This window comes from Sceloporus undulatus, chromosome 5, assembly GCF_019175285.1.
Source record: "Sceloporus undulatus isolate JIND9_A2432 ecotype Alabama chromosome 5, SceUnd_v1.1, whole genome shotgun sequence".
Lineage (NCBI taxonomy): Eukaryota > Metazoa > Chordata > Lepidosauria > Squamata > Phrynosomatidae > Sceloporus > Sceloporus undulatus.
In genome coordinates, this window is record NC_056526.1 from 74,410,950 (window position 1) to 74,430,196 (window position 19,247).

The 19,247-nt window shown below is 39.8% G+C and overlaps 1 protein-coding gene across 4 annotated transcripts in view; it reads right to left on the reverse strand.

The window, feature by feature from the left end:
- GRM8 (glutamate metabotropic receptor 8) overlaps window positions 1–19,247 on the reverse strand; it is a 588,148-nt gene that overhangs the window by 95,752 nt on the left and 473,149 nt on the right. For all 4 annotated transcript variants that reach the window (XM_042470814.1, XM_042470816.1, XM_042470812.1 and 1 more), the window contains exon 8: window positions 16,542–16,678. In XM_042470814.1, the coding sequence (XP_042326748.1) occupies window positions 16,542–16,678 (137 nt within the window). The remainder of the gene's footprint in view (window positions 1–16,541; window positions 16,679–19,247) is intronic.

The window sequence follows — 19,247 nt, forward strand, 5'->3', positions numbered from 1 at the left end:
CCAACCTAGCAGTTTGAAAACATGCAAATGCAAATAATAATAATAATAAAATTTATTTATGTTTCCCCGCCTCTCCCAGTGGATCGAAGCAGGGTCACAGGCTAAGTAAAAGCACTGGTAGATAAATAGGTACCACTTTGGTGGGAAGGTAAACAGTGTTCTGTGCAACCATGCTGGCCACATGATCACAGAGTAGTCTCTGACAATGCTGGCTTTTCACCTTAGTAACGGAGATGAGCACTGGCCCCTGTGGTCAGACATGACTTGACAACCTTGTCAGAGGGGAATATACAGTCGGCCCTTCTTATACATGGATTTTTTATACACGGATTTAAGCATACACGGTTTGAAAATGTTCCAAAAAAGTATACATTTACCTTGATGTTCCATTTTTTATTAGGGACACCATTTTGCTATGTCATTATACTTAATGGGACTTGAGCATACACGGATTTTGTTATACACGGGGGATCTTGGAACCAAACCCCAGCGTATAACAAGGATCCACTGTATTTATCTTTATTAATTCTCATACTAATATAGAATTGGTTTATTTATACTTTGATTTTTCTTCAAACATTTGACTCAAGGCAGCTTGCAACATAAAAAGAAATGTAAATAAAACACATGCACCAGAAATCACATGTAGATATATTAGAAACAGATTAAAAGGTCTATTGCAGTGATTCCCTACACCCACCTGGAGGTGGTGAAAAGATTCAGGGGAATGGTGAGGGACAAGGGGGTGGCAGGGGAGCCTTCAGTCACAGTAGTGGCATGCAAGAAAGACAAGAGGAACCAATGGCCTTTAGGACTATGGTGGGAATGAAGAGTTAAAGCATGTAACAGTGGGGGGAAAGTGGAGGCAAAACAAAGCTTCTACATTTGGAACCCTGATTAAGCTTTGTGAACTTTTCTGGGACTTGGTTGGCAGGATGGAGATGTGAGTCAGAGTCAAAAAAGCGGAAAGAAGTGGTAGCAGACAAAACAATGTTAGCGGGGTTTGGGTGACATGAAGCTGTGTGAGAAAGGCATGTCTCTGGAGAAGGAAGAAGAGGAGCATCTGGGCTCAATTCTTCAAAAGAATATTTTGCTTCTCTCAGATTGAGGTTCCTTTCTCATAAGGGAGAAAAGTAGGAATCTGACTGTGCCCCCTTCTGTCCTGTTGAAGAAGGACTGATTATTATTATTATTAACCTTTATTTATGAAGCGCTGTAAATTTACACAGCGCTGTACATGCAATCTTTTTAGTTAGACGGTTCCCTGCCCTCAGGCTTACAATCTAAAAAGACTGAGAATCCTTCCTCACCAGAAGCAGCTTCTCTCTTTGCACTTCATCACCTTGGGAGCAACAACCAAGCAGCCAGTAAAGCAGCAACTGAAAAACCTTTTTCCTGTTGGGCTTTACTGCAAGCAGTGACCAGCTTCTCATTTGCTGCTCTTTTTGCACCCAGTCACCTTGAGGGCAGAACCTGGTCAGCCTGTCAAGTAGTGATCAAAAAGCTTTTTTGCCCATACCTTTGCCACAGTGCTGACATGGGAAAGAGGTTTCCTCATTTGCTGCTGCACAGCCAGTTGAACAGTTGCTGCTCCCAAAGTGAATGAATACAAAGGGAGCAATGACCAAACATGGCCAGCATGAATGAGGCTTCTTGGTCACTGCTCAGATAGTTGATCACTTGCTGCTCCTAAGGTGACTGGATGTAAAAGGAGCAGCAACTGAGCAGTCAGTTGAACTGAGACCAAGAAGCTTCTCACCTGTAAATGCCTTTGCTGTAAGGCCAACACAGGTGAAAGGCTTTTCTGTCTCTCCTCAGCCAGCTACTCAGCTGCTGAGGGAGCAGTGACTGAGAAGTCTCTCACCCACACCACCCTTTGCTTCAGCACTGGCATGAGCAAGAGGCTCTCTGGTCATTGCTCATCCAGCTGCTTGGTTACTGCTCCCTTTGCACCCAATCATAACCAAGCAGCCAGACAGTGGGTATGAGAGAGAGGAGAAGACCTGGACTTCTGAAGCTGCTATATTTGCACATGAGATGTGGAGGCAAAGGAGGAGGCAGTGGTGAGCTGGATGCAGCTGAGGTAGACATCTCTGGCCAGCTGACTGCTAACAAACAGCAGACTTGATATCAAGAAATAAGCATTAGAGGCAAAATTCCTTTGACTATTCAAATAACCTGGGGAAATGGCTGGACTATAAATTAAGAAAGGGATAATAAATTAAGAAAAGAAATATATTACAAAGATCAAAAATAGCAATGTAATACATACACAACAAGAGTAAATTAAAAACTTGTTTATAAATTCTGCTCAACGTTATACTCAGAACAATGTAAAGAAAGAGAAAAGCAAAGCAAATATTTGAACAAAAAGGAAATCAGAACATTAAAAAAGAAGTACAACAAAAAAACAAAAAAAACCTGAATAAGCAAATATGAAGTAAGCAGATGCAATTGAAGCAATTAGAAAATGTAAGAAAGGCAAAGCCCCAGATCCAGATGGTTTTATGGCTCTTATTATAAAATCTTAGAGAATGAACTAAGCTTTCCACTGCAACTAATAATGAATGCCATTCTAAAGGAAAAGTTACCTGAAACACGAATTGAGGTGAACATAGCACTGATTCCCAAAGAAGAGAGAGATATTATAGACCCTAAAATTTTTAGACCTACATCTCTTCTGAACTCAGATAATACAATTTTCATCTTGATTTTGGCAGAGAGACTAAAAAGTCTACAAATTTGGATGGATAAAGACCAATTCAGTTTTCTACCTCAAAGACACATGAAGGAAAAGCTGAGCCTAACCATGGAATACCATAACAACATAACAAAAGTAAATTAGGCCTCCTGTTCTTAAATTTGGAGAAGGCTTTTGATAATGTAGATTACCAGATGTTGTTTGAAGAAAAGAAAAATATTGAATATTGGTTGAAACTTCATTAATTTGATAAAGGCAATCTATATGAATCAGAAAGCACAGGTTATTGTCAATGGAGAGAAAATCAAACCTTTTTAATCTAAAAAAGGAATATCCCCATGTTAACACTACAGAAAGTAAGCAAACAGATTTGTCAGTTCCTACATGAGAGTATGACATGGACTCAAGTGTATACAATTATGAAATCTGGAAAAGTGATTAGTGAGGTATCTCAGGATTTTGTTCGGGAACTGGTATTGTTTGACATGTTTACAACTGATTGAGATGATGAAACAGAAGTCATACTTATCAAATTTGCAGATGACATTTGCTGGTTTCAAAACCAGGATTTTTGGTCAGCTCTTTGTTAGATTGCAGTATATCATTAGCTATGGTCACTGAGACTTGGTTATCTATGGTTGATTCTGTTCCTTTGGCTAATCTTAAAGCACATGGTTTTTCTCCATAATGGTAAGTTAGTGATAGTTTATAAGATATCATTGCCCACTAAGCCCCTTGCCATGAACAGTGACACTTCAGTAACATCTTTTGAAGTCACAACACTATGAAGAGACTATCCCCCAGTGGCAATAGCCTAAATACTCCTTAGAGGCCATGATGACTAAACAGGGGGTGTTGTACTTTGGACATATCATAAGAAGGCATGATTCACTAGAAGACATAATAATGTTAGCAAGGTAGAAGTAGCAGCCACAGAGGAAGACCACATTTCAGATGGATAGACTCAATAAAAGGCGTCATGGTTCTGAGTGAGCAAAACCTGAGTGGGGTGGGGGATGATGATGGGGGGACTTTGAGTTCTCTCAGTTATAGGGTCACGGTAAGTAAGTCAACCTGATGGCAGTTAACGACAACAATTTCAGCTCAAGTATTGATGTTGTTGTTTCCTCTGTTTCCCAAGACATGATCAAATCATCATTTCAGGGATGGGAGGACTTAACAATTTAAGGGCTGGGTTCTTCCTGCTTTGGTTTTTTGTTTGTTTGTTTGTTTTGTGGAGAACAGTAGCATCAAGTTCTGCCTCAGCTATCTATAAGGCAAAATTAAGATTTCCTTCCAGCTAACCAATAGAATTTGTTTGGACTTGGCAATTTTCTATTCCACTCAAAAACTTCTCAGCAGGGGATTGAGTGGTGTCATGAAAAATGGCAGATTGTCCTTGCAAAGATAATCCCTTTCCCCAGAAGCTGCCATAGCTACAAGAAAATGGCTACCTCAAACAGAACATGCACCAGCTCTAGGCTGTTCTGAATCCAAATGTCAGTCTTTACATTACCTTGGCATTTTGTATCCTTTGCAGTTAGGTAGTAGCATTTTCAAAGGATGTCTGATTAAAGGCCTGGAACTGAGCTTACTTTCAAAAATAATTTATATCCCAAACCCAAAATCTATTTCTGTCTCAAGACAAGGCATACTCCAGGCCCTGCTGCCAAGATAGCTTGTCAGTAGGTGTTTCTAGGTAGCACACATGTATAGCATTCACTGGGAAATGACCCAGTTCTAAAAAGGGATTCATTATTAATCACAAAGGGAAGAAGATTTCCTAATTTATAAATGCCAAGGACTGCAAGCTTGTTCTTAACAGCTTCCCTCCTGTGGAAATTATATGGCTGAGAACTCAAAGTTGCTAAATCCACACATTTGTCATGAAGAAATACTTGTGAGTGGAGTGCACATACTGTAGCTAAATGAATAAAACATAATCTTTTTTTTAAAAAAGTACTATAGATGAATATTCTTGTTCATGTGCTTTGTATTCATTATGAAAATCAACATAATTTTTGATATCGGCAAAGACCTCAGCTTCTTGTAATGGCTTTAGAATGCTTTCTGTAATGCTGTTGGAAACAGAGGTTAAAATGTGTCAAGAATAATAACATCTAAGATGCCCCAAATGAGTTCAGCCATGCAGCTGACATGAGCTGAATTTCTCTGGCTGTGTCGGCATGGAACTATTGAGGATGAAGAGGCGTACTGTCCTGTTGCATTTTCACAAGCTCCTCATCAAGTCTGAGGGTTTGCTCTCGGGTCAGAAATGTAAGTGCTTATTTCCACTTTGAGAACTTCTTCCAAGCCTGAGGAATGAACTATTATCTATAGTTAACACCCTTTTCTATGCCTAAAGTGACATTTCAAGGTGAATTTGGAGGTCCATTCATTCAGGCTAAACTCTGAAGGAATTTCAGAGGAAACAAAAAGGGTGTTAAGTTTAACAATATTTCTTCTGTACATCCTCCCCTAGGCCCTACAGAGAATATCCAGGTGCAAGATACAATCTAAACACTAAAATAGCTTTCACCTGCCCATTAAGGATAGGAAAAATGTGCTGGACTCAATATTGTTGTATTTTCACACCTTCCAAAGCATGTTCTGAACAAAAATATATAGATACACACACACCTCAGTGCAAGCATCTGCACATTTACAAGGCTTACATGATGCCCCCCCCAAATAGGTTTAGCACATTATATAGTGCCTTAAAGTTTGGACAGAAACCCCGAGCAGATTCACCAGGCCACTGACATTGAAATGAGGATGTTTCTGAGAAATAATGCATGTACAAAACAAGGCACACAATTTAAAAGACAAACTACATATAATTGGCCTTACCTATCATCCCTGACTACTACGGTATATCCCATTTGGACTGCTGTAACATATTCTGTGTGGGGCTGCTTTTGGAAATTGTCCATAATTTTTGTCAGGACCAAAATACTGTTGCTACAATTGGGACCCTCTGGGCCCAATTACAGGGAACCTGTAACTCCCTTACTGAAACAACTTCAATGATTACCAGTTCATTTCCAGATACAATCAAAAGTGCTGACAATGACCTACAACACCCAATAACAATTACGTCCAGACAATCCCCACATATGACTTTTCTCCTTATATGAACCTGCTAGAGTCTTAAGATCTTTGAGAGAGGAGTTCCTCTTGATAATACTATTGTCATAGGCTTCTCTGATGAGGACATGGGAGAAGGCTTTCTTGGGGTGCTGCCACGCTGCAGAATTCATGCAGTTTGACTGCTTTAACTCTCATGGCTCCATCTTATAGAATTCTGAGATTTGTAATTTGTTATGGCAACAGAGTATACTGACAGAGAAGGCTAAATATTTCACAAAACTACAAATCCCAGAATTCCATGGCATTGAGCTGTGGCAATTAATGTGGTGTCAAACCACATTACATCACATTGTCCCAGCACATTGTCAGAAGTTGTTCAGGATTTTTTTTTTAAAAAATAAACAACATAAAACACTCTTACTGGGATGCGAGAATAAGGCTTCATGTAATGTTTACTCCACCCCTATCACTTCCCCTCCACTAACTTCAGAAAGTTTACTGGCATAAGAGCAGAACTAAAATGGTCTTAAGATGAACCAAATTCACTTCCTTTATTAAGGCTGATATCTCAGAAGTGACAGTCTTCCACTCTGCTTCCCTTTCTACGTTTTACTTTCCATCAACTGTTGTTCCATATTAACATTGCCATGTCAAAAATGGCATATTTTGGGGGAGGCAAAAGGCTTGATTCAGTCCTGAGTGTTATTCATTTCAAAAACAAAAACTGAAAAAGACCTCTCTTCCTAGAAGCGATAGCTGCTCCAGAAAGAATCGGAAAGGTTAGCGTGCCTGGAGGAAAGCATTTACATTACTGAGGACTAAAGGCAAAAAGCAATTCCATAGCTAGAGGGAACCCTGAAATCAGTGAAGTCTGCTGACAGAGGCACCCATAGGGACTTTACAGTGGATTTATCAGGCTAGAGTCAGCATTTTCTACCCAAAGGGGAAGCTGGTATCACACCAACAGAAAGACAAGTGGCAAAACAGGCCCTAAGGTATTAGTGCCAATGACTAGAGAACAAAAGTAACCAGCTGAGAAAATTTTAATACCCAGTGCAGTCAAAGCACAGGAAAAAAAAGTATTTTGAAGAACAAGGAGCATTAAGCTATGGCAGAAATATTCTGGCTTTTCTCTCAGTATACAGAAATGTATAATAATGCTTGATAAGGAGAGGCCCCACAAGAAAAATAGCACACAGTGAAATTCTCTCCCTTTACCCAGATATTGGTGTGTTGTACAATATACAACAAAATCAAAACCTATAAAGGAGTGATACCTTTATCGGCCAACTAAAGTGCAGAAAATATATCATGCAAGCTTTCAAAGCTCCATTGGGTTCTTGATCAGGTAAATGATGTTTTAAAAAATCATACAGGAGAAGAAAAGTGATGTTAGAGTTACAGGCTTACATTTCATATCAGATATTGTTTCTATTGTAGTGCAGTTGTTCTAATGAAATCTCAATACAGGCAAAGGCTACGCCTCTTCTTGGAGGGGACCATTCAGAGATCAGGGACAAAGGGCAGTAAAAGAAAGAGTACCCAGCTTGTTGGGGGCAATTGGCTAGCAGACTGTAAAATGCTTAGAGAGTGATGATTTCATTGATAAGTGGTAGAAAGGTACTTGCTATTGCATACTCTGACTGGTAGACTTGGTCCAGTGTTTTGAGACTAATGGTCTTTCCCATCACATCCTACTTGATGTTTTTTTTAAAACTCTAGATGCCATGGCTTGAAACTGGGACTCAAGGTGACCAGAATATTCTGGGTTGTTCCATGAATATTCTGGCTTTGAAACTGCCCTGACTTCCCTCCATTACCTGTGCATTACATAGCAACAGTGGGCTGATGTGTACACAGCACCACTGCTACTTCTGCCAGTGCCAGTCATTCCCATTGAGGCCAGAAATGAAGTGCTCAGTGTTGGTCAAATGGTTGGACACCTCACTATGACCTCAGATAATGGCCATCCCACCCCCCTCCACACTGGAGGCTGTGGAGCTGGGATGGGCTTTTTGCTGCCCTCCTACTGGTGGAGACCAGGGCAGTTAAATCATGCCATGGCTGGTTGCCATGGCATGAGGCTCCTAGGGGGTGTGGTTAAGGGCATGCTTTGCCTGTCATCCCCTAAGTGTCTCATTCCTAGATTAACCGTCGACCCACCCACCCACCACTAGTATAGTGTGAAGTCTCACTTGGTTGCCTAGGGGCCAGGTAGCACTTTCCCCCCCTTTTCCATGGGGTTTTCACCTACCCCACATTGTTTCCAGTGGCATAAGGGAGATTGGCTGAGGTGGTGTCTCATTAATACATGATTTGGCTTGAAATTGTTGGTTTTAATTGGACGTATTTATATTTTGCATAAATCTTTGGATTTGATCTCGGCGAGCACCTTGGACACCCTACTGGGTGTTAGGAAAATTTCTGGAAGCACCTCTACGAGCCTTGCGACCTGGGGGGTGGATGAAAGGAATGGACCTTGGGTCTGGCTGGATATACCCCCACTTTAATCTTCGCAGATTGGGAAGGGGGACTTTTTGCTGGGCTTCCTTATGTGGGCTGTCCAACGGCAACTCAACTTATGGACTGTCGTTGAAGGCCCAGGTGTCATTGTCCTTGATAAGCTGCAGAGGTAGTCTGCGGTTAGACAACGGTATGCAGCTTTCCCTGTCTCCCACATTAGTTTTGGTTATGATACTAGTTGCAGTTCCATTAAGAACTTAATAAATAGGTCAATAAATGGCCCTGTTTTTATCCCATACATCTTGCGTCTGGTCTCTTTATTCCAGGGATAGAGTAGCAAATTACTTGTATTACATTGGTGTCTGTGGGCAGCACAGAAGGATGCTGTGTAGACAGCCACTTGCCATTACCTCAGAGTGCTCTTGATCTTCAGGAATCTGGAGCAAAAGATGAGCCTTTTCAAAAAAAAAAAACACATTTGTTTTAAAGGAGGGATAGACTAGATTTTCTGCAGGACTGATCTTCCCATGTGTGGACAGTTCACAGCTGAACTGGGCCTTGGACCCTACATTGTCTGGACAGGACAACATGAAGACAGGGGGAAATTGTAGCAAATGGTCAATGTAGACATGGTCTCAGAATGCAGAAAGTAAAAGTACTTCCACATGCTTTAGGACAGTTAACAGCAGGAATTTGCTTAATAGTATACCTCTGTCTGATTCCTTAAAAATCAGTTTAACTCAAGCAAGTTTCTTCTCTTTACCTGCCAGTTCGGGATGTGAAAGTATGTAATTCTTGTCAATTGCTTTTTGTAAAATCGTAATAGCATATGCTTACACTGTGTGGGAATGCAGGCAGAATGTAAAATGCAAATAGGCCTAACGTGAGACATGTTCCTTGCATATCATTTTTCTATCACACAAAAAGGCATAACACTATAAATCTGTTTCCAGAATGCCAATACATAAGGATCTGAATCCTTATGGACTCATTCACACTTGCAAAAAAGAAAGAAAGTTTTTTGAGTCGTATCGATCCGAAACTGCACATTCGATTTGAAACGGAACGAAGTTCATGCAACATTTTCCATTCCGTGTCCATTTAACACAGTCCATGTGCACACAACTTTTGCACTGCAACAAAATGAATTCTCAATGTTGATTGTAATCGATCCATCCCAGGTCTTTTTTAAAAAAAATATCAATCATATGATGTGCATGCTTGTGTTTCTGATGATGCAAGCAGTCGAAGGTGTGTGTGTGTGAGATGCACACACTCCTCCTGAACTTCCACTTTCCCTCTTTGTTGGGCAATGGGCTGCTAGCAGCAGGGAGAGTGCAGGACTATTTCTATGGGAGCAACAGCCAATCACATACACAACCACCTTCCTTCTCCAGTTTCCCTCCGTGCCAGGGGATAAATCCTGCAATGGCACCCCTGAACCCACAGAAGTCTTGAGACAGCCCCACAGCAGAGCTAAGATGGGGGGGAAATGACAACTTTGCAAAGAACTGTGTTGGGATGGGTACCACCCCTTTGCTCACCCTCTGCCCATTGTCCCTCCCTCCCTTCCTGAGTGACCCGAATGTGATTGGAAACACATTCACATTAGTTCAGCACAGTTGCAACCCAATTCTTTTTTAAAAGAACCTGTAAAAGATCTGTGTTCAGAAGAACCAGTTCAGGAGGACTTTTGCCAATTCACCCCATTTCAGCCAGGACACAATCGGGTTTGAAATTGATTTGAGTGTGATTGAGGCACATATAAGCTGACTTGATCCAATTCACAAATTGGTTTAAATCATAGTGTGAATTAGGCCATAGTTTCTTTCTCTCACAACCAGAATTTGGAAATCTTACAGCCAACAAGGCCATTTACATTTGCACAGGTGCTCATATAGGTCAGAAATCAAGTGGTAGTGGTGAATAGCTAGTACCGTTGACTTTCTGCCCTCTACTGTAATTAAAATTGCAGTTGGCAGTGAACAGTGAAGCATACCTTCCAACATTTCACAGATGAAAACTGGGACTACATACTACATTAGAGTGTGGTCAAGAAGACAGTGGTTTGATCATCAAACGGGAGAGGCAGGATACAAATATATATTTTATTATTATTATTAATGAGGGAAAACACACAAGCTAGACAAGACTGCAGCAGTTTGCCTTTGCAATTTTAAATGCTATTTAACATTTACATGAAACCGCTGGGAGAGATCATCCGGAGACATGGGGCGCGGGGTTATCAGTACGCTGATGACACCCAAATAGTCTTCTCTATGCCTCCGACTGATGCAGTGACCGGGGATGGCATCTCTCCTCTTGTGGCCTGTCTGGAGTCGGTAATGGGCTGGATGAGGGAAAACAGACTCAGCCTGAATCCAGAGAAAATGGAAGTACTTGTGATAGGTTCTCCTGGCCCAGGGACGGCGGTAATTCCACCCGTCCTGAACGGGGTCACGCTCCACGTGAAGGACTCGGTACGCAGTCTGGGGGTGCTCCTTGACTCTTCGCTCCACCTTACATCTCAAGTGGATGCGACAGTCAGGAGCACCTGTTATCAGCTTCGGCGGATACGCCAGCTGCGTCCCTACCTGGGCTGGAGGGACCTTGAAACTGTTGTACATGCTCTGGTAACCTCTCGCTTGGATTTCTGCAATGCGCTCTACATGGGGCAACCCTTGTACCATACCCGGAAGCTACAATTAGTGCAGAATATGGCAGCTCGACTGGTCACTAATACATCTAGGGCCAGTCACATAACTCCAGTGCTTAAAGACCTGCACTGGCTGCCTATTTGCTTCCGGGCGCAATACAAGGTGTTGGTCGTTACCTATAAAGCCCTAAATGGCTTGGGCCCAGGGTATCTGATGGACCGCCTCTCTCCATATAATCCGCCCCGCACCCTCAGATCATCGGGGCAGCAACTTTTAAGAGTTCCGGAGGCCAGGTTAGTTTCTACCTCCAGGAGGGCCTTTACGATCTCAGCCCCCAGCCTCTGGAACTCGCTGCCCACGGAGCTCCGCGCAGCCACCTCCTTACCCCAATTTAAGAAGGGGTTGAAAACCTATCTATTCAAACAAGCCTACCCCTGAATACTTCCCCCCAGAATGTGTACCCACCTCCCCCCCCCCTTCCCTCTGCCAGCATCAGGCCGGCATGAGGTTGTAATGTTTTTAACATGTTTAGATTTCTATTGTGATATGGGTTTCTTGTATATTGCACTTGTTTGTAAGCATTTTGTATTGTTAACTTTGTTGTACACCGCCCTGATTTGAAGAAGGGCGGTATAAAAATAAAACTTTTATTATTTATTTATTTATTATTATTGCCTAAGTCTACAGGGAAAAGAAGGATCCCACTTCTCCTCTATTCTCCCACTGCTGAGTTAAATGGAGTACAAACTATTTTTGCATGTTGAATTCAGTCTGCAGCAACTGAGGTAAGCTGAGGACAAAGGGGGCAAGTGGGCAGAGAAGACAGAAGCTGGAATATTAAAAAGCACTTGAAAAAGTGGGATAACTGTGGATTAATTTGTGGGATAACTGTGGACGGATCTCTTCCGGCAAGCTTATCCACTCAGTCTTCTGTAAAGACATTATTCACTCTTCTATTTAGAATCAGAATATTATATTTTATAATTGTTCTACTGTACTGTTTTTAACTGTTTTAATGCTTGAAAATTATATGTTTTATTCTTGTATTTTGTTGTTATTGCTGAGTTGTAATCCCACCTCGATCCACCTGGGAGAGGCAGGAAAATATAAATAATAATATATAATTGTTTTAATTTGAACATCTGTTTTAACATTATAAATTACTGCATTTTAACTGTATTTGAGGGTGTGTTTCTTTAAAAAAAAATAAAGACAGCATTCTTTTTAAGTGCTGCCTTGAGTCTCAGCAGGAGAAGAAAGGTAGAACATAAATTAAGTAAACATATTGATATTTTTCTCCAAATTAAACACAAATATATATTTACAACACTTCTTTTAGCTTTGTGATAATTTTTAATAGATTAGCTGAAATCTTGCATAATTGCATGTCCAGTCAAGTAAATCATGGGTGCCAAATTCTAATGCAAATCCTTACTCAATGTACCTTTAAAATGATCTCTCTCTCTCTCTCTCTCTCTCTCTCTCTCTCTCACACACACACACCCCTATGGCATCCATTTTGTGATGACAGTGACATGCCACATGTCACTCAGTGACCTTAATGACAAGGTGATGATTTGAACCACATTCTTTATCATTGCTTACTCGACTGTACCATATTGGGGTTTCTATCAGCTATAACCCACAAAGTCTAGTACAGTAATATCATTAATGAACCCCAGAACAGAAACAGTCATTATTATAAACCTATAGTAAGCATTGGTACTGTACATATGAGTCATAAGCACACTAACCCCACCTGCCTCCATCATCACTTTCCTAGTGAAAAAGTGATGTGTCTAAAGTTTCTTAAGACTATTGCATTAATGAAGGCTCTTCATGTGAGCTAAAAACCCAGTATTTCCCTGTGGAAATAATAGGCCTCTGGCTCAGCTAGACAGCCAGCACACACACAACAAGCTATTCTCTTAATACATGTCACTTCCAGATGTGAAAAACCACAACAGACACAATAGGGCTTGTGAGCTCTCCTCCATATGTGCAGAGTATGCACACACATCAATCACCTTAATAGGGATAATGAGTAATAAACGCTGTTGAAATTGCAAATCAGACAATGTCCCTTGCAAAAAAAAAAAAAGGCTTACAATTTAACTGGTTTATCAGAAGGCTCTCTAATGTTATTAGTTGAAAATTTTAAACCATCCTAAGACTGCAGTGCTATTCACATTTATATATGAGTAAGTTCCATGGAATTTGCTTCTGAATGGGCATACATAGGATTACATGGCATTTCACAGGGCAAAGTCTAATACAACTCCGTGGACTAAACTGGATCATACTGTGTGCAACACTTGTTGCAATTGAAAATATTGACTGTTATTTTCAGGCATGCCTTCAGAAATATTTAAATAATGATATTACTAGGCATTTCAAGAAAGGGTAAGACTAGGGCAGTGGAAGAATTTTGTGTGGCCCTTGCCTTTAACAAACTATCCTAATTTGCAGTTCCCAGACTAGGATTGAAAAGTACAGATAGCTCCTGTATCTTTTAATAGTTGTGCAGAAAAAGAATTTCAGCAATTTCACCTGTTTGTGTGATGAGAAACTCTGTTGCAATTCCTTCTTCTAAACAACCATTAAAGCTACAAGAGCCCTCTCCAGTTTTCAGTCTGGCAATCCTAGATCGAGATTGTAATAGTTATTTTTCATACTGTGATCAATTTTCACTTTTCAAAAAGTGTGTATATTAGGGGAAGCCACATATAAATATTCGTATTAGAGAGTTCCTGTGAAAGTACATGTACATTGTGGAAAACTGCATAAAATAAACTTCTGGATAAACTGTAAACAAAAATAATGTGAATATTCATAGTGATGCAGAAATTGGGTGGGACAGAGTTGTGGTTCAGTACTTAGACTGGATATAACTGGAGCCTTCCATCATCCCCATAGAAGACATAAATAAATTGAGCAGCTTCCTATCCAAATGATTTAGAGTCTTAAAGTGTTTATAACTGATATTATCAGTACAATTTGGATGCTATTATCTTGCATACTCATGCAATTTGGGGGGGATGGTCTTTGTAATGATGTGTTTGGTCTTTGAAGTGTTCATACTCATTAGCTAAAATGAATGAGGCAATGTGAGTAAAAATCCCATAAGGCCACATAATTCAATAGTATCTCCTGATGACTGTCACAGCCTTGCTCACAGGTGGAAGAGGACTGGAAGCATCCTCCTGTATCCTGATCACCAGCTCCATCCATCACTCGATACAACTGCAGCTGATAAGGTAGTTTGGGGAGTGGATATTACTTATTTGTGGCAATAGTGCCAGGATTGTGCATATATATTCTTAGTGACTATGGTACAGTTGCAGATTTGCAACATAGAGTTATGAACTCTAGGCCACGTGCATCTGTACATCACATTAAAATTAAGGTTATCTGCTCTGGATATTTTCAACGCTATTTGCTGATGAGTGTTTTAAAAAAAGGAATTTGGACTGTTCACAATTGGTTGTTAGTTATGTGTTTAATATTTTGAAGTGTTTTTATCAATTGTGTATTGCCTTGGGGCACTGGTAGGTTGAGAGGCAATAAATTAAAGCCTTGAATAACTAAATATAAACAAAACTATCTGCACTATCTGGACCTCTTACCCTTTCCATCCACTACTCCCTTCTCCTTCTGTGTCATGTCTTTTTAGATTGTAAGCCCGAGGGCAGGGAATCGTCTAACTAAAAGATTGTATGTACAGCGCTGTGTAAATTTACAGCGCTTCATAAATAAAGGTTAATAATAATAACACAGTGCTTAGATGGGAAAGCAACTATGTAAGAGAAAAAGCTGCACAAAACTCATTAGTTCAATCAATCTTATTAGGAATAAAAAAAAATCAAAAACAAATTAAACCTGAAAGGAGTCATTTGCTCAGGATGTACATGGATATTACTATTTATGTTTTAAATGTTATTTGATATACACTGAAAGCAGAACATGAATATGGAATTTATGAGAAAATGTTGTCGAAGTTAATAGGTCACATTGAAAATACATCCTGCATTTCCTCCTCATTCCTCATCCACTTGCTGAAGACCACAGGAAGGCAGGGGAATAGTTTCTGAGTTAAAGACCACATCTTTTTTTCCCCCACCTAAGAAAAGAGTTGGATGGACTCTTGCCAGGAAGCAATAGAAAGTGAACAGCAGTTATGGTAAGGTGCTTTATCACTACAGTGGCTGAAAACGGGAAGCTGTTATATGCATTACTGTTGATAGCACGCTGATAATTACTGTAAAGTAGTCTCAGAGGGACAATCATTTGTTAATACTTACACTGTTCTTTTTCTCATTGTTTATCATTTGCCTGTTACACTGTGAACCAACGTGGTGTGAAGCCTGTTTGGGCCTGTTTGGGCTGTCAGGAAATACTTAAGTCTGAATCCAACTGCTAATTCCAACTAGAGTAGTTCCATTAAGTCAATTCAGTGTTGACCTACCATTCAGCAATAGGTTTGCTATAACTGAGCCTAGAAAATGGATTTAGGCCACAGCAAATAGGGATAGAAATATATGCTGCTATGTTCAAGGTTCTTGCATCCAGCTCCTGAGACTTATTGTTAGAAAATGAGAGCTTTGCCTCAGAAATTTACATATTTGTGATGCCTGCTATAAGTTTTGGAGAAATAAACCATGCATGTAATCATGCTTACATTTTAAAACTGTAAAATTTATCCAACTGAAAAATACGTACAAATATATTTTAGTCAATAGGAGAAATCTACAAAAACATACACATTAGGAAAAACACATAAATAAGTGTGTTCATTATGCACTGTAATATGTACTGGAAATCTCATTTCATTGCTGTTATGTGCCTTCATTTCTGGATTACAATAACACTAAGGCCAGGAATATAAAGTCCTAGCGAATTTGGCAGGTGGGGATTTATGCACAATTCCTGGGCAAAACTGGGGAGGGGTTTGGGAAACTGCCAAAGTATAGGCCAGAGACTGCATTTTGTGGCTCATGGATTTGGCTTTCCCTGGATTTAAAGTGCACATCTCTTAATTTAATATGTACACATTCTTTACTTTTTTATAGTTTTTAATTTTAAAACATTTTGCATTTTAAACCTCAACCAGCAAATGTCACTCGTGAGGTATCCTTTTGTCAGCATTATTTATTCTTATGTAGGAGAAAACCAACCCACTTCATGCCCTTTCGTCTATTGCAAGAAACAATGACCACAGTATGAAGGCCACTGTCTTGGACATCGGTTCATATGCATCTGCACTACAAAACTCTAAATTAATATAGCAATGATGTATCACAATAATTTAGTATTATTGGGATCCCCTAAGAGATTGCCTCTTCCCATATAACCTACCCTAAGCACTCAAGGCCTTTGTGGGACATTTATTCCAGTCAGTCAGGATTAGGTTGGCAACTGTCACTGTTATAAGAAATAACAACAACAACAACAGTAAGGACAGGAGGGTATTTGATGATGATGATGATGATGATGATGATGATGATGATGATGATGATGAAAATACAGTTCGAAGAATTTAAGTGAAAACATTCTGACCATTATTTGTGGTTCTGCTTACTGGAGAGAACCAAAATGAGATGTAATTAAAACCCAGCAACACCCAGACTTACAGTCAGATGAAGCTGGTTTGTCCAGTGGCCAATAATTTTATATTCTGCACTTCGGTTAGTTAGTTGATACTGGAAGATATCATAACGTCCAGGTGCATCTCCATTTTCATTGAAAACAACAGGTGTTCCAGCACTACCTGTAGAAAAAATAGAACAAGAATCTTAGGGATTTTTTTAAATATAATAATATCAATTAAATCTGCAAATCAAAATGGGATTAGAAAAAAGGAGCCTGAAAGAACGCTATCAAAAAATCCAGCATGAACATGATACAGTACTGGTGAATGATCACTACAAAAACTTTATAATATATGTCTGATTATTCTTGATTACAAATGCTTGTGGTTTAAACAAAATACTGTGTGCCCGCATCATACATGGGCACACTTTATGCAGCTTTCAGCATATGCTGAATGTCCCAAAGGGATGAATGGGGGCGCGCTCATGGTGCGTGCATGCCGCTGTGCCACCGCATGCACAAGCCCCATTCATTTAAACAGGGCTCGAGCATACGCATTATTTGTTTTACGCGGGGGAGTCTGGAACGGATCCCCTGCGTAAACAAAGGGGGCACTGTATAATTTTCTCTAGTTAATGACACAAATCCATTATGACAGCTCACATGTCACATTCCTAGAGTGACATAAAAGAGGGATAAGACTGAGGGGAAAACCCTCCAAAACTATGTCTTTTAGGGCACAGGTAAAGGAGACAGATTCAGTCATTTGCACTACTAACTGAATCCTTTTGCTGTTCACTAAACCATTATGAAGCTCCTGGCTGCTAATCTTAAACATGTTCCTATCAGATAAGCAACAAATAGTACTAGGTAGTAAATAATAGCTCATCTGGAAATAGCCAGCTTAATTCTGTTGCTCATACATGCTCTAGAGCAGTGGTTTGCAAACTTTTTTCTCTTGGGACCCCTACCCTTTTACATCTACATGCAGCTGTCACTCCCTTCCCTAATGAATGTAGTACAGTGTGCCCTTGCCTTATGTGGGGGTTCTGTTCTGGACCCCTCTGTGTAAGACAAAAAGCACGTATGTTCAAGCCCCATTGAAAATAATGGGGTTTGTGCATGACACATGTGCATCATTGAAAGCTCAGCTGCATGGCTTTCAGCGTAAGCCACGTAAAAGACGCCCACATATAATGCAGGTGCACTGTATATGAATACAAATATTTTGTTTATTTATTGTGTGTATTTTCATTCACACATTCATGTATATTCATATTTTCTCATTTTATAAGGAAATATTCTAATTAGAACAGGGTTTCTTTTTAGTAAATTCGATATTTAATTCAACACACATAAAATTCACACATAAAAGGTTTGGGGGAAGAAGAAAGGGGATCAATGCATCCAAGTCTCACACTTCCCTTGAGCAACCCTCATGATCCTTCTGGGGGTTTCACCCCACTGTTATAGAACCACTGTTCTAGAGGATTCTTTTTCAGCAGACACTTCATCTGACTGTATTGAGTTGCTGCCAAAGTGGAGTATAAGTTTTACAGGTACAATCTCAGCTATCTCCAATCAAGATTTAATAAGACATTGCTGAAGGCTGTGAAGAACTTTACCAATGAAAGTAGATAACAGTAAATTATCTGGATGGTGTGGTTAGAGTCCAAACTACTGGTGACAAGACCACAAAGCCTGTAGCCCTACCAAGTTGCTCATTCATTAGTGGAACATGTGGGATTTATGTTAAGTTTGTTCAGTAAGGAATCCTCCTGTCAACCAGCCATGCTTTCCTTTGCAAGATACCACATGCTGTTTTCTTTCCACACAAAAAGCACACATGATTCTGTGGCCACTAAGAATGCTTATTCTGCTTTTAAAGTATATTTTGCTCTTCGTGGTTTTTTCCTTTCTTTTCTTCTAGTTCTTCAAAATGTAGGTATTTGTCAAGGATGCTGATATTGTCTCATTTCTCAGTAGTCTTACAGTGACAACCTAACTATCATAACTCAGTACCTGAATTCACTTTTAGGATGGAGTACCACACTTAAACATTTTCTTAAACCACAATCTCATTGTCATTTTTCAAGAGAACTGATAATGAATGAAGACGATTTTTCTTTAAATATGTCCCATTATCACTTTAAGCCTGAGCATCATTACAATCATAACTAGCAAAGGTAAGAATGACAAGTAAAAGTAAAAGAAAGACTATATTTATCTAACAGGTATTATTATTAGAACTATCAGCCTTAAAAAAAAATCTTTTCTCTTCTTGTCATGAGAAAAATGGCTCTAGGAGATTAACCTACATGCACTGCAAACCTGTTCAATAGAACCCTTGAACCCTTAGAGACATGATTGCAATTTTATTTAATGAACAGTGGCTTGTGAGAAAAAAATGTTTCTAACATATAGTTTTGCTTAGAAATCTGTCTTTATGTGTTGAGGGGAGAGTGTTGGCTCTCTTCTATCCTGCTTCAGATGCAGTAATAAAAAAAAAGCCAACTCTAGTCCCGCCACAGAAGCCAATTTTCAGCACTGCCTCAGGTAATTATCCTCAACAGTAGCTAGCAGTAGCAGAGTGCAGAAGCACCAGCTCAGTTTTCAGTATTTGGCAATACACTGACCATACTTGAATAACTCACAGAAACATTTCTTCCAAGTCCTTGGAGGCTCTTGAGTTCCAGTAGTTGCAATACATACAAGATATTTACACTCTTCTTGACTCTCATCAACTT